Source organism: Siniperca chuatsi, linkage group LG12, assembly GCF_020085105.1.
Source record: "Siniperca chuatsi isolate FFG_IHB_CAS linkage group LG12, ASM2008510v1, whole genome shotgun sequence".
NCBI classification, from domain to species: domain Eukaryota; kingdom Metazoa; phylum Chordata; class Actinopteri; order Centrarchiformes; family Sinipercidae; genus Siniperca; species Siniperca chuatsi.
The window spans coordinates 28,587,304-28,599,204 of NC_058053.1; the positions used below are offsets into that span (position 1 = coordinate 28,587,304).

At 45.5% G+C, this 11,901-nt stretch overlaps 2 protein-coding genes across 7 annotated transcripts in view; one reads left to right on the forward strand and one right to left on the reverse strand.

Annotated features, from left to right (window-relative positions):
• Positions 1 to 10,147, forward strand: part of enox1 (ecto-NOX disulfide-thiol exchanger 1) — a 98,182-nt gene extending 88,035 nt beyond the window's left edge. For all 6 annotated transcript variants that reach the window (XM_044215846.1, XM_044215852.1, XM_044215850.1 and 3 more), the window contains 3 exons: positions 472 to 574; positions 5,411 to 5,496; positions 6,344 to 10,147. In XM_044215846.1, coding sequence (XP_044071781.1) covers positions 472 to 574; positions 5,411 to 5,496; positions 6,344 to 6,475 — 321 coding nt within the window. In that variant the 3' untranslated portion in view covers positions 6,476 to 10,147. The remainder of the gene's footprint in view (positions 1 to 471; positions 575 to 5,410; positions 5,497 to 6,343) is intronic.
• Positions 6,505 to 10,438, reverse strand: LOC122885144. The gene is made up of 2 exons (XM_044215861.1): positions 8,996 to 10,438; positions 6,505 to 8,952 (listed from the first exon to the last, which is right to left on the reverse strand). The coding sequence occupies exons 1-2, from the start codon at positions 10,017 to 10,019 to the stop codon at positions 8,909 to 8,911; spliced, it is 1,068 nt and encodes a 355-aa protein (XP_044071796.1). The 5' UTR covers positions 10,020 to 10,438; the 3' UTR covers positions 6,505 to 8,908.
• Between the last annotated feature and the right edge of the window lie 1,463 nt (positions 10,439 to 11,901).

The window sequence follows — 11,901 nt, forward strand, 5'->3', positions numbered from 1 at the left end:
ATTTTACTGTTGTAGCTGCTCTGGAGCTAGTTTTAACTGTTTTATATACAGTTAGCTAGTTTTAACTGTTTTATATACAGTTAGCTAGTTTTAACTGTTTTATATACAGTTAGCTAGTTCTGATACACAAATCTGTTTTCAGTTTTTGGACTTTTCTATCATGAATAATTTGACGTCTTTGGGCTTTGAATGATTTTTTTGAAACCATAGACATCTGAAACATGAGGAGCCCCAACTAGACAAAGCTGTTTGTACAAGGTTTTATAATGTAAAATCTTAGTTTGAAAAGTAACTAGTGACTACAGCTGTTAAATAAATGTAGTGGAGTAGAAATTAACAGAAAATGGAAATACGTAAGTAAGGTACAAGTACCTAAAAATTGTATTTAAGTACAGTACTTTAGTCAATAAAAGTTATTTTCCACAAATGCTGCTTTACCCTAATTAGTTTAACGTGTGTGTGTTTTCACAGGGGATCAACGGGTGTGTTCCTTCACTGTACCACAGCAGAGAGAGGCGGAGTGAGGTCATCCTGAGAGGAGGGGTCACGTCAGAAAAAGAGGCCCTGCTTCTGGGTAAATATAAAGTCCTGCTCTGAGTGGTCGTAGTCCAAGGAGGAATCATTCATTTGCATTAGGCTGTATGTAAACTCTGGCAGCGCATGGGTTACATGATAAATGTATCGACAATTTAAACGAGATCATTTAATGCAGCTGTGTGACGCATCTAAATGAAAAACATGGACTTGAGCTTCTCACCTTTCAGCTGCACCTCCTGTTAAGTCATGTGACCTTACAGGTGGGGGAATGATTTATTCCTAAATATGTGGCAACATTATCAACATATCTCTTAATTGTAGCTCCACCGTCAGTAATTTAAAACAAATGAATGAACGAAGTATTAAAGAAATCCCCTGCGACACACTGAGCTGTGGGAAATGCATGAATCTGTGTGTTATCTGAGGAGCTGTACGAGCGATCAAACTTTGAGGTTTACTGCAGAACTTGTTGGGACATTTGTTGAGACATTTAAATCATCGCTGTTTCAAAGCTGCTTTCAGAGAAATCACTACATTTCTGCAAAACGGTATCCTTTAATAAGCTCACAGTCATCAACACACTGTAGAAGTTAAAGTCCTGCATTCAAAACTTACTTAAGTAAAGGACAGACGTATTAGCATCAAACTGTACTTAAAGTAAGACGGTGTAGTCCCTCATTCATCCAGGAGTGTTCTATCGTAGAAAAGGTTTAAATCGTAGTCGTCTGGACACTGTTTTCAGAATCAAGACGTTTCAGCTCCCATCCAGAAGTCATACTCAATTGTGAAAATGGTCTGAGAACTCAGAAATTTAAGCTACTCTGTGTGTTGCTTAAGCCCCGCCCTCAGGAAGGAGTCTACCTGAGTATCTGTTGATTAGCTAGTTTCACCTGAAACCTAATAGTTTCCATGATGGCCCAGTAATCAGTAATCAGGCCATTGTTTTCTGGCTGCACCTCCTCATCACTGTTAAGAACCTTTAGCATGTGATTGGCTTGACCAAGGTGCACATTTCTCAAAGAGGGTTTTCTCATCACTGTACTAAGAATCTTCACCTCACTGTAAATGTAGTTTATTCTATTCAATGCAGTGAGGAAAAGCAAAGAACGGTACACAGGTGAGACTAAACAGCCGCTTCACAAAAGACTTTATCAGCACAGACGACACGCTAACTCAGGATGGCATTTGCATCTAAAAGCTACAAACCGCACATTTGAAGACAGCGAGGTGAAGAGTCTCAGTAGAGAGAAGAGTTGGTTTGAAAGAGGAGTCAAAAAGCCCCTTTTTGAAAAAGAAAACTTTGAACAGAAATGGTGCTCTGAGATTCAACCTGCCCAAAGTTTACCACAGTGTATTAACACCGTGGTCAAGCCAATCACATGCTAATCAGGAGCCGAAAAATGTCTTGATTCTGAAAACAGTGTCCAGATGACTACGATTGAAACCTTTTCTACGATGTACTTAAAGTACCAAAAGTAAAATTACGCATTATGGCCCTTATATTATATTATTGGAGTATAATTATTGATGCATTAATGCATAAGCATCACTAATATTGCAGCCGGTGAAGGTGGAGCTGATTTGAACTACTTTACTGCCGGTTAGCTTAATCTATAATAATGCATCATAATTTAATAGTTGATTGTTGTTGAATTTATGTTTTGTATTAATCTGAATCTATAAAGTAACTAAAGCGGTCAGATGTAGCAGAAGTAGAAAGTAGCATAAAATGGAAATACTAAAGTAAAGTACAAGTACCTCAAAATTGTACTTTAATACAGTCCTTGAGTAAACGTGCTGGACGTGAACTGCTCTCCTCCCACTGAATGTGTGTTTACCTGCCTGGGTGGAGGGATTTCCTAAGTTAAGAAAGTTGGTTAAACTCCTCTTATAGTTTGTTGTAACGTAGTCCTGGTTTCAGGCTGAATGTCTGTGTGATAACACACTTCAACCATCACACCGAGCATCTTCTCCACATCTCTTAACACCTCGTCATGTATTACTGCACAGCAGACAGTCGCTGACTCTCAGTAGTTGGCATAAGTTTCTGATTACGAACTTCTCTTGGTTTGTACTTCAGACAGTTTGCGCCTGCTGATGGAGGTGAACGTGTGAGCACGCTGGGTGTTGCTCTGGCTTTTTGTTTCTTCAGCACACAGCTCCGGCTGGATTATGTGCATACTGGGAGTATGGCGTTTCTGGCTGGAACTTCCTGACAGCTATTAAACCAAGTGTATTTTCCAAAGAGAGTGTGCGGGCGCTGCGTGTTCGCACGTGACGGGATTGATTGCTCAGCCTTCCCTGTGGAGTGCACAGCAGCGCTCTGAGAGTGTTTGTTAGCATAACATTAAAGATGACTGAACACCCCCGCACGCAAATGAAGTGCAGGACTTGACACTTAAGTCATGTCAGCTCAGATGCCACTGCCGTCGCGTCCACACGGGCACACACTCTCTCTGCTGTCTGGGGGTTCGGAGGCCTTTCAGCCAGAACCAGTGAAGCAGACTAAAACCTTCAACCACAGAGGCGGCGGAATCGCGAGCTGCCGGCGCCCTGCGCTCTCTCTCTGATGCTTGTCTCTTTTTGCTCTTTCTGTCTTCTTCTGAGCTCCCAAACGAGCGTCTGTCTCTGTGCACGAGCCGCACGGCAGCTGCGCTGAATTCATTTCAGCGTAGAAATCCTAAAGTTGCACCGGACGCGCAGCAGGGTTGAGAGAAGCCCAGAGTGATGTGCATTATTTGTACCGAAGCTGCTGCTGTGTCCGGAGCCGAGGAGAGCGGGAGGCACGGCTGCACATTTATCTTTCTTACTGTTGCCAAGAAAATCCCCACATGAAGGAGCGAGGAGGCCGGGCTCTCCATCTTCCTCCCTGGCTGCTGCTGCTGCTGCTGCTGCTGGGAGCTTTTCAGAATCCCTTTTAAAAGACCTTTTTCACACACAATCAAATGAGTTTCTAGTACACAAGCATTTGGATTGTACTGACGCACAGTATCTGTGCACACACGGCTGAGGATGCTGCTGCTATAAATTCATGCATGTGAGGGTGACATTTCTCTGAGCGCTGTCCTCTGACGGCACAGTCACAGTCACATCTGAGTCTCCTTCAGGTTTATCACCGCGAGCGCACAGCAAGAAACCAGCAGCTGTTCGTTCCTGACGGTTCCTGCCCTGCATCTTGCCTCACAGGTTACATTCAGGCTGAAAGTAATACCTGCAGACACTACTCAGGGCTATAAAAAAAAAGGTATTGCCAGTGTTGTTTTTCAGATTAAAAAATGACTTAATCTGTATTTCTATTTACAGTTCAGACTGCCCTAAAAACATGCCAGAATCAGTCCAAAAGAAGCTAGTCAGGCACAGCGCTCTTTGTAGTAAAGTTTGTAGTTATATAACCTTTATTTAATCAGGGAATATCATGAGATCCACATCTCTTTTGCAAGCAGCCCTGAGTACAGCAGATAGAAAGGAAAAACAAACAACCAGACACACAAAGGCCCTGAAAGAACACAACAGAAGCACCATTGTTGATGGCGACGAGCTTATTGAAATGTTGTCACGTCGTCTCCACAGAAACCTGCGCTTTGTTTTGCGACGTGCAACAGGGAAGATGATCATTCTGTCACAACCTGCGAACAATAAATCAAACTTTGAGCTCTCAGTGACAGCAAACTAACATTTGAACACAGTCGTGGATGTCCCCTGCTGGCGACGGATATCTCTGCTTAATCACTAAGAATAAATCTACTACAGGGTATTAATATTAGAATATTGGAGATCTGTGTTCGACACAAGTGATGGATGTTCTTCATCATCGCTATATACACACATAACAAGCTTAATTTGTAAATATCATTATGAGATTGAATCTGTTTTTTATTTTTAGCACTTTGTTAACTCGTTACCGAAGTTATTTGCCTTTACACATGAACAAAATGTTTAACTCTGCGGCCGACGGTGTGTTAAAACAGTGACGTCTCACTCCGAGTCATCTTCTGCTGCTGAAAGTCGCTTCATTAAGGCGACAGTCTGACGCTTTCTCGCCACGAGTTCGATAAGATCCATATCGCTCCCGTATCTGTCCTGGAAATATAAAGCTATCAGAGCCTCGTTTCTTTCCCTTCAGTAGAGTTTTCTTGGTGCAAGTCGGAAATGAAACTCTCTTTTTCAGAGTGCACGCTCACATTAACGGCCCCCGTTCTCCCTGCAGCTCTCCTCTGGTGGCACTGTTCCATGTGAGCAGGCCTGGTGGAAGGAATTGAATTAGGCCTGTCTGTAATTGCCAGCGTTTCGCCACATAAATCAAGGAAATAAATATTGGCTGTGCCGGGTCCTCCGGGGGACGCCACTCTATTCCCTCACCCCCACGCTCCCCCCTCCCTCTGCATGACTGCCTACCTTTGCAGGACCTCTCAGAAATAATCAACTCACGAGCGGTTTCTGCTCCAGCCAGCATTTGTTATGGGGCCGCTCTGCCATTTGTTCATGGTGCAGCACTCGATGAGGATGCAGAGGGGCCGCTCTGCTGGAGCCCGAGCCTCATGTCCCGCTCGCTCTGTCGGCTTCATTAGCTCCACAAGCCTGTGTTCGTACTCAACCTGCACAATTAAAAGCACGCTCATCCCGATTCACTCTGGCATCTTAATTAGTTCCTGCATGCAGAATAAAATGCACACAGTTACACACAAAAGCAATGAAAAATCTTTTTTTTAGAAGAACTGTGCTGAAGATCCATGTTTGCTGTTGATCCAAGTATTGATATTAATTGTAGCTTTCTCTTTACTGATCCGAGTCTGTAACTAAACATCTGTGACAGTGAGACGTGTTGTCGTGTCCTGCCGGGAGTTTGTCTGAGGGCCTTTCGTCTTCTCTGCAGGCATTATATCGACCTTCCTCCACGTCCATCCATTCGGTGCCAACCTCGAGTATCTGTGGTCGTACATACAGAGACTGGACTCTAAGGTAAAGGTCACACAGCTTCCTGCTGTCCTGTGCTTCTGCATCATCACATCATGGTACCTTCGGTCGCTTCAGCGATAAAGAATTCCTCTGTACGGAACGTCTGAGATCAGATCATCACTTTAACTTCATTTCATCCCAAAACTGTCTGTCTCTCTCTGTCTCTCTCTGCTGTCTGTCTCTGTCTCTCTGTCTCTCTCTGCTGTCTCTCTATTCTGTCTCTCTCTCTGCCGTCTCCCTGCTGTCTCTCTCTCTGCCGTCTCCCTGCTGTCTCTCTCTCTGCTGTCTCTCTGCTGTCTCTCTGCTGTCTCTCTGTCTCTCTATTCTGTCTCTCTCTCTGCCGTCTCCCTGTTGTCTCTCTCTCTGCCGTCTCTCTGCTGTCTCTCTCTCTCTGTCTCCCTGCTGTCTCTCTCTCTGCCGTCTCTCTGCTGTCTCTCTCTCTGTCTCCTTGCTGTCTCTCTCTCTGCCGTCTCTCTGCTGTCTCTCTCTCTCTCCCTGCTGTCTCTCTGTCTCCCTGCTGTCTCTCCCTCTGCTGTCTCCCTGCTATCTCTCTCTGTCTCTCTCTCTCTGTCTCTCTGCTGTCTCTCTCTCTGCTGTCTCTCTGTCTCTCTCTGTCTCCCTGCTGTCTCTCTGCTGTCTCTCTGTCTCTCTCTGTCTCTCTCTGTCTCCCTGTTGTCTCTCTCTCTGCTGTCTCTCTGTCTCTCTCTGTCTCCCTGTTGTCTCTCTCTCTGCTGTCTCTCTGTCTTTCTGCTGTCTCTCTCTGTCTCCCTGCTGTCTCTCTGTCTCTCTCTGTCTCCCTGTTGTCTCTCTCTCTGCCGTCTCTCTGCTGTCTCTCTGCTGTCTGTCTCAGGTGTCTGCGGGGGAGCTGGAGCGCCTGATGGTCCGTCTGCCCGGTATGTTCAGGCAGGAGCTGAGCGGCGTCGGTGCGACTCTGGAGAAGCGATGGAAGTTCTGCGGTTTTGACAGCCTCGGTTCAGCGTGACGCAGGAAGAACGCACACACACACTGAGAAAACACACTGGCGACGCCGCAGACCTTTAATCTACGTGTGTGTGTGCGTTCGTCCGTCCCAAATCATGTTGGATATACAGCAGCGTGTCGGGCGATGGCGTTCACTCACTGGAAACTGTGGAACAGACGGACGTTCAGACCTCAGGAAGGTCTTCCTGATGTTGGGTGGAGGTGAAATCTTCGCCTCACTGCAGATATTCATCACAGTGAACTGCAACAGGACCCAACACCTCAAAGACAGAACCAGACCTGAAGACCCTTTGTTCATTAAGGAGTTTCTCCAAACCTGAGTCTCTCTGCTCTGAACTGAATCACAGTCCTTGGTTTTCTTGTTGTCGGTACATCTGGAGCATGAAACAGCCAGCAGCAACCCCAATTAGAAAGCAAAGTAAAAGTAAAGTAAAACTTATACCAAAGGTGATCCTTTAGAGCATTTACACGTTTGGTTATCAAGTCTGTTTCATGCCAAACCTCATTTCATTTATCAAGAAAATAAGAGCAGAGTCGTTGCCTAGTCTGTGCAGACATTGGGGGTGTAATCTTAGATCACATCCTCCCCCCTTATGACTCTGCAGGGTTTGTTTGGAAATGTAGCAAAAATCCTCCCTCAAACCAAACTAAAGGAGTTTACACACCAACTCTGTCAACCTGTCATCCCACAAAATCCTGCACAGAAACTGTTCACTGAGTCCATGTAGAGAGTTAGAGTTAACTTCATTGCCATTACAGCAGAAGCTGTTAGAACATACTGAAAATAAAACCATCACATTAAAATAAAGTGCCAGAAATACAGAAAGCTACAAACAATATACCCTGACGTGCAAAATACCTGCAATTCAGAAGTCAAATAACCTAAACATAGTAAAATATGAAAAATGCACCACAAACCCAAACCAGGATGTACCTTAAAGGGCCCGAGGTTTTTACCATTCAAGAGTCAAATAGCCTCAGGGAGTCTGCCAGGAGTCCACGTGCAGCAACAATCACACCATGAAATAAAATGCAGCCGACTCTGTCGCTCCTGATGAGAGAAACAGCAGAAGCACTTCAAATTCTACTTTCTGATGCATTCACATCACGAACCAATCCCGGTTCAGCTGATCCTGAACTGCTGGCAGTCTGCGTCGGGCTCCTTTCTCCTGCAGGTGAGCGCTGCTCTGAGAATGTGGAACTGCAGGAACGCGCTTCATGTTTTCAGACAGGCCCAAACTGTCAGTGCGTCATCAGGCCGAGAGCCTTGTGTTTATATGGCACGCAAGTACTGAATGTGATTGGCCCGACACATCCTCAGACCTAAACGACAGAATAGGTCGATTGGCAGTGACGACCGTTCCCCAGAATGCGACCGTTGGAAAGTACCAGCGACGGGCGTACCGCTTCAGTCACCTGACGTCAAACACGGGATTAATGTTGTGAAACGGTCGCAGTTTGTTTAGGTTTAGCTAACAAAACTACTTGTTTAGGTTTAGAAAAGACTGTGGTCACCTACGTAACGTTATTTAACTCTGAATAAGTCCACGTTGACGTTGTTCCACACGGGACACAATCCCCGATCTCCTTTGTTCGTTTGACCCATCCACCACCCCCGAACACCTCCTAGCATACACTTTTGTCGCTCTTTATACTACGTCACCCGACTTCCTCCTGTGCTCCTGTCATAATTACTGCGGCCACTCGAGGACTAACAATAAGCGTAAATATGGGTCGTTATAAGCTGCTTTCACAGTCGACCCTACGGCCGTTTTCTGGTGAGGACGTGCAGGATTGGCCGCGGTTATCACAGCCTGTAATGTATGAGTCTGTGTTCTTTGACATCCAGTTCCCATGATGGGGAATCAAACACACGTGCACAGCCACGCCATTGGGCATCAAACATATTTTAAAAAGTCTTGAGTCCGTTTCTCCTGCGGATGAAATTCACTCATTCATTTCACGTCTTTTCAGCCTTCTGTTCCTGAAAACCACGTGTGATGGCTGACAGTTGTGGAGTTGGTGTGTAATCCCTCCAGGGTTTGACATAATCAGACCAACCTGTGTGAAGACATCTGCTCTCTGCTCGGGCTTCCTGCAGAGATCGTGGTCACAAACTGGAGGGGGAAAGTGGAAATATTTGGGGAATTCTGGGGAAGACGATGGAAAGAGAATAGTTGTGTTTTGTACAGGACGACGTGAGGGAGAAGATTCAATCATTCCGCTTAATTTATTTCATTATACTGTAAGAAGAAGCTGTTCACTGAAGGCAGCAGACTGTATTACTGTATTTAAATATGACGAAATGAAAAAAGATTTCTAACGTTCCTGACTGTGTCCTGCTTTTAAAAAAATATACTTCTTAAGTAAAAAGTTAATAACAGTTTAGTTCTGCAAACTGTTTCCTTCTGAATGGAGCGACGGGGAAAGATGTTCAGCTGAAGAGCTCTGTGACGGAGCGATGAAGGAGGGAGGAAGATGCTGAAGAGCTCTGTGACGGAGCGATGAAGGAGGGAGGAAGATGCTGAAGAGCTCTGTGACGGAGCGATGAAGGAGGAGGGAGGAAGATGCTGAAGAGCTCTGTGACGGAGCGATGAAGGAGGGAGGAAGATGCTGAAGAGCTCTGTGACGGAGCGATGAAGGAGGGAGGAAGATGCTGAAGAGCTCTGTGACGGAGCGATGAAGGAGGGAGGAAGATGCTGAAGAGCTCTGTGACGTAGCGATGATGGATAGAGGAAGATGCTGAAGAGCTCTGTGACGGAGCGATGAAGGAGGGAGGAAGATGCTGAAGAGCTCTGTGACGGAGCGATGATGGAGGGAGGAAGATGCTGAAGAGCTCTGTGACGGAGCGATGATGGAAGGAGGAAGATGCTTAAGATCTCTGTGACGGAGCGATGATGGAAGGAGGAAGATGCTGAAGAGCTCTGTGACGGAGCGATGATGGAAGGAGGAAGATGCTGAAGAGCTCTGTGACGGAGCGATGATGGAAGGAGGAAGATGCTGAAGAGCTCTGTGACGGAGCGATGATGGAGGGAGGAAGATGCTGAAGAGCTCTGTGACGGAGCGATGATGGAAGGAGGAAGATGCTGAAGAGCTCTGTGACGGAGCGATGATGGATAGAGGAAGATGCTGAAGAGCTCTGTGACGGAGCGATGAAGGAGGGAGGAAGATGCTGAAGAGCTCTGTGACGGAGCGATGATGGAGGGAGGAAGATGCTGAAGAGCTCTGTGACGGAGCGATGATGGAAGGAGGAAGATGCTTAAGATCTCTGTGACGGAGCGATGATGGAAGGAGGAAGATGCTGAAGAGCTCTGTGACGGAGCGATGATGGAAGGAGGAAGATGCTGAAGAGCTCTGTGACGGAGCGATGATGGAAGGAGGAAGATGCTGAAGAGCTCTGTGACGGAGCGATGATGGAGGGAGGAAGATGCTGAAGAGCTCTGTGACGGAGCGATGATGGAAGGAGGAAGATGCTGAAGAGCTCTGTGACGGAGCGATGATGGAGGGAGGAAGAGGCTTTTGTTGGTATCAGCTTTTGTTCTCATTGTTTGTGTTTCCAAAGACCACAATGCTGTTCATGTCAAATTCAAAGTGATAATTAAGTGATTTTGTACTTCCATAAAGTTCGAGGACTCTGTTTGTTTTCTAATTTAAATAAAGGTATTGTTAGTAATCTGCAGTTACTCTGTTGCATGTACTGAAGTGACGCTTTTGAGTAAATTGGTTGGTTGGAGCCTAAACGAGACGTCTGATATTTGACGTATTCGGGAAGATAAGAGGCTGATTTGGCCACCTGAGCACCCTGATCATCTTCATGTGACTGGACAGACCTGGATGTGTTGGGTTCACACCTGAGCTGTGGGGTCTGTGCTGGGAACTGTTCATCACACAAATACAGGTGTGTTTTCACGTCTTTACCTGAGGAAGACCGTCTGTGGGTGAAATTACATCATATCAAATAAAAAAGTAGTGTGCCGCTATTTTTTCCTTTTTCTTTTACTTATTAAGATTTTTGTACTCGAACTCAAGTAGTTATTTTACTTTTTACTTCTACTTGAGTACTTGTTTTGCAAACTAACAGCACTTTTACTTGAGTACAGTTTTTGGCTATTCTTCCCGCCTCTGTTAGTCAAACATCACAGTAATTCCACCTTGACGCCGGTGAATCCAGCTCACAGGATGATGTAAAAGGCTGCTCACAACCAGGGAACTGCTTCTGATGCAACACAGGCGTAACACACACATCCTGATAATGGACTGTGTGTGTGTGTGTGTGTGTGTGTGTGTGTGTGTGTGTGTGTGTGTGTGTGTGTGTGTGAGATATCTAAATGAAAATCTAGGGCAGAGCTTCACCGTGTCAGACACAATCTATGGTAAACCTACACATTTTCTCTCTTTCTGCTTACTAATCTCTTTCAGCAAGACAAAAATGAATCCCGTAGAGGAATCACTGAGTCACTGATGTTCATGCAAAGGAATTCAGTTTGTTATGGAGATACTGCTCTACAGCAAGCCTGCAGTCTCCTCCCAACCAGGTCCTTATAATGTGTTGGGGCCGAATGGGAAGCGTGGTGTGACTGCGTACAAAGTTCATGGAAAAATGGAAGTAGGTGAGGACAGACAAATTGAGATCCAAAAATGTACGCTTATCCTGAGGCTTTACATGACTCTAACTCAGAGAGTACAGAGACAAGAAAAGAGGACAGAAACTGGGAGAAAATGAGGTAAACACACACAAGTAAACACAGTCCATGCCTACAGTGTTGCAGCTACAGCTAGCTACAGCTAACGTCTGTAGTCTATACAGTCTATACACAGTGTTGCAGCTACAGCTAACGTCTGTACAGTCGATATATAGTGTTGCAGCTACAGCTAGCTAACGTCTGTACAGTCGATACACAGTGTTGCAGCTACAGCTAGCTACAGCTAACGTCTGTACAGTCTATACACAGTGTTGCAGCTACAGCTAGCTAACGTCTGTACAGTCGATACACAGTGTTGCAGTTACAGCTAGCTACAGCTAACGTCTGTACAGTCTATACACAGTGTTGCAGCTACAGCTAACGTCTGTACAGTCGATACACAGTGTTGCAGCTACAGTTAACGTCTGTACAGTCGATACACAGTGTTGCAGCTACAGCTAGCTACAGCTAACGTCTGTACAGTCTATACACAGTGTTGCAGCTACAGCTAACGTCTGTACAGTCGATACACAGTGTTGCAGCTACAGTTAACGTCTGTACAGTCGATACACAGTGTTGCAGCTACAGCTAGCTACAGCTAACATCTGTACAGTCGATACACAGTGTTGCAGCTACAGTTAACGTCTGTACAGTCGATACACAGTGTTGCAGCTACAGCTAGCTACAGCTAACGTCTGTACAGTCTATACACAGTGTTGCAGCTACAGCTAACGTCTGTACAGTC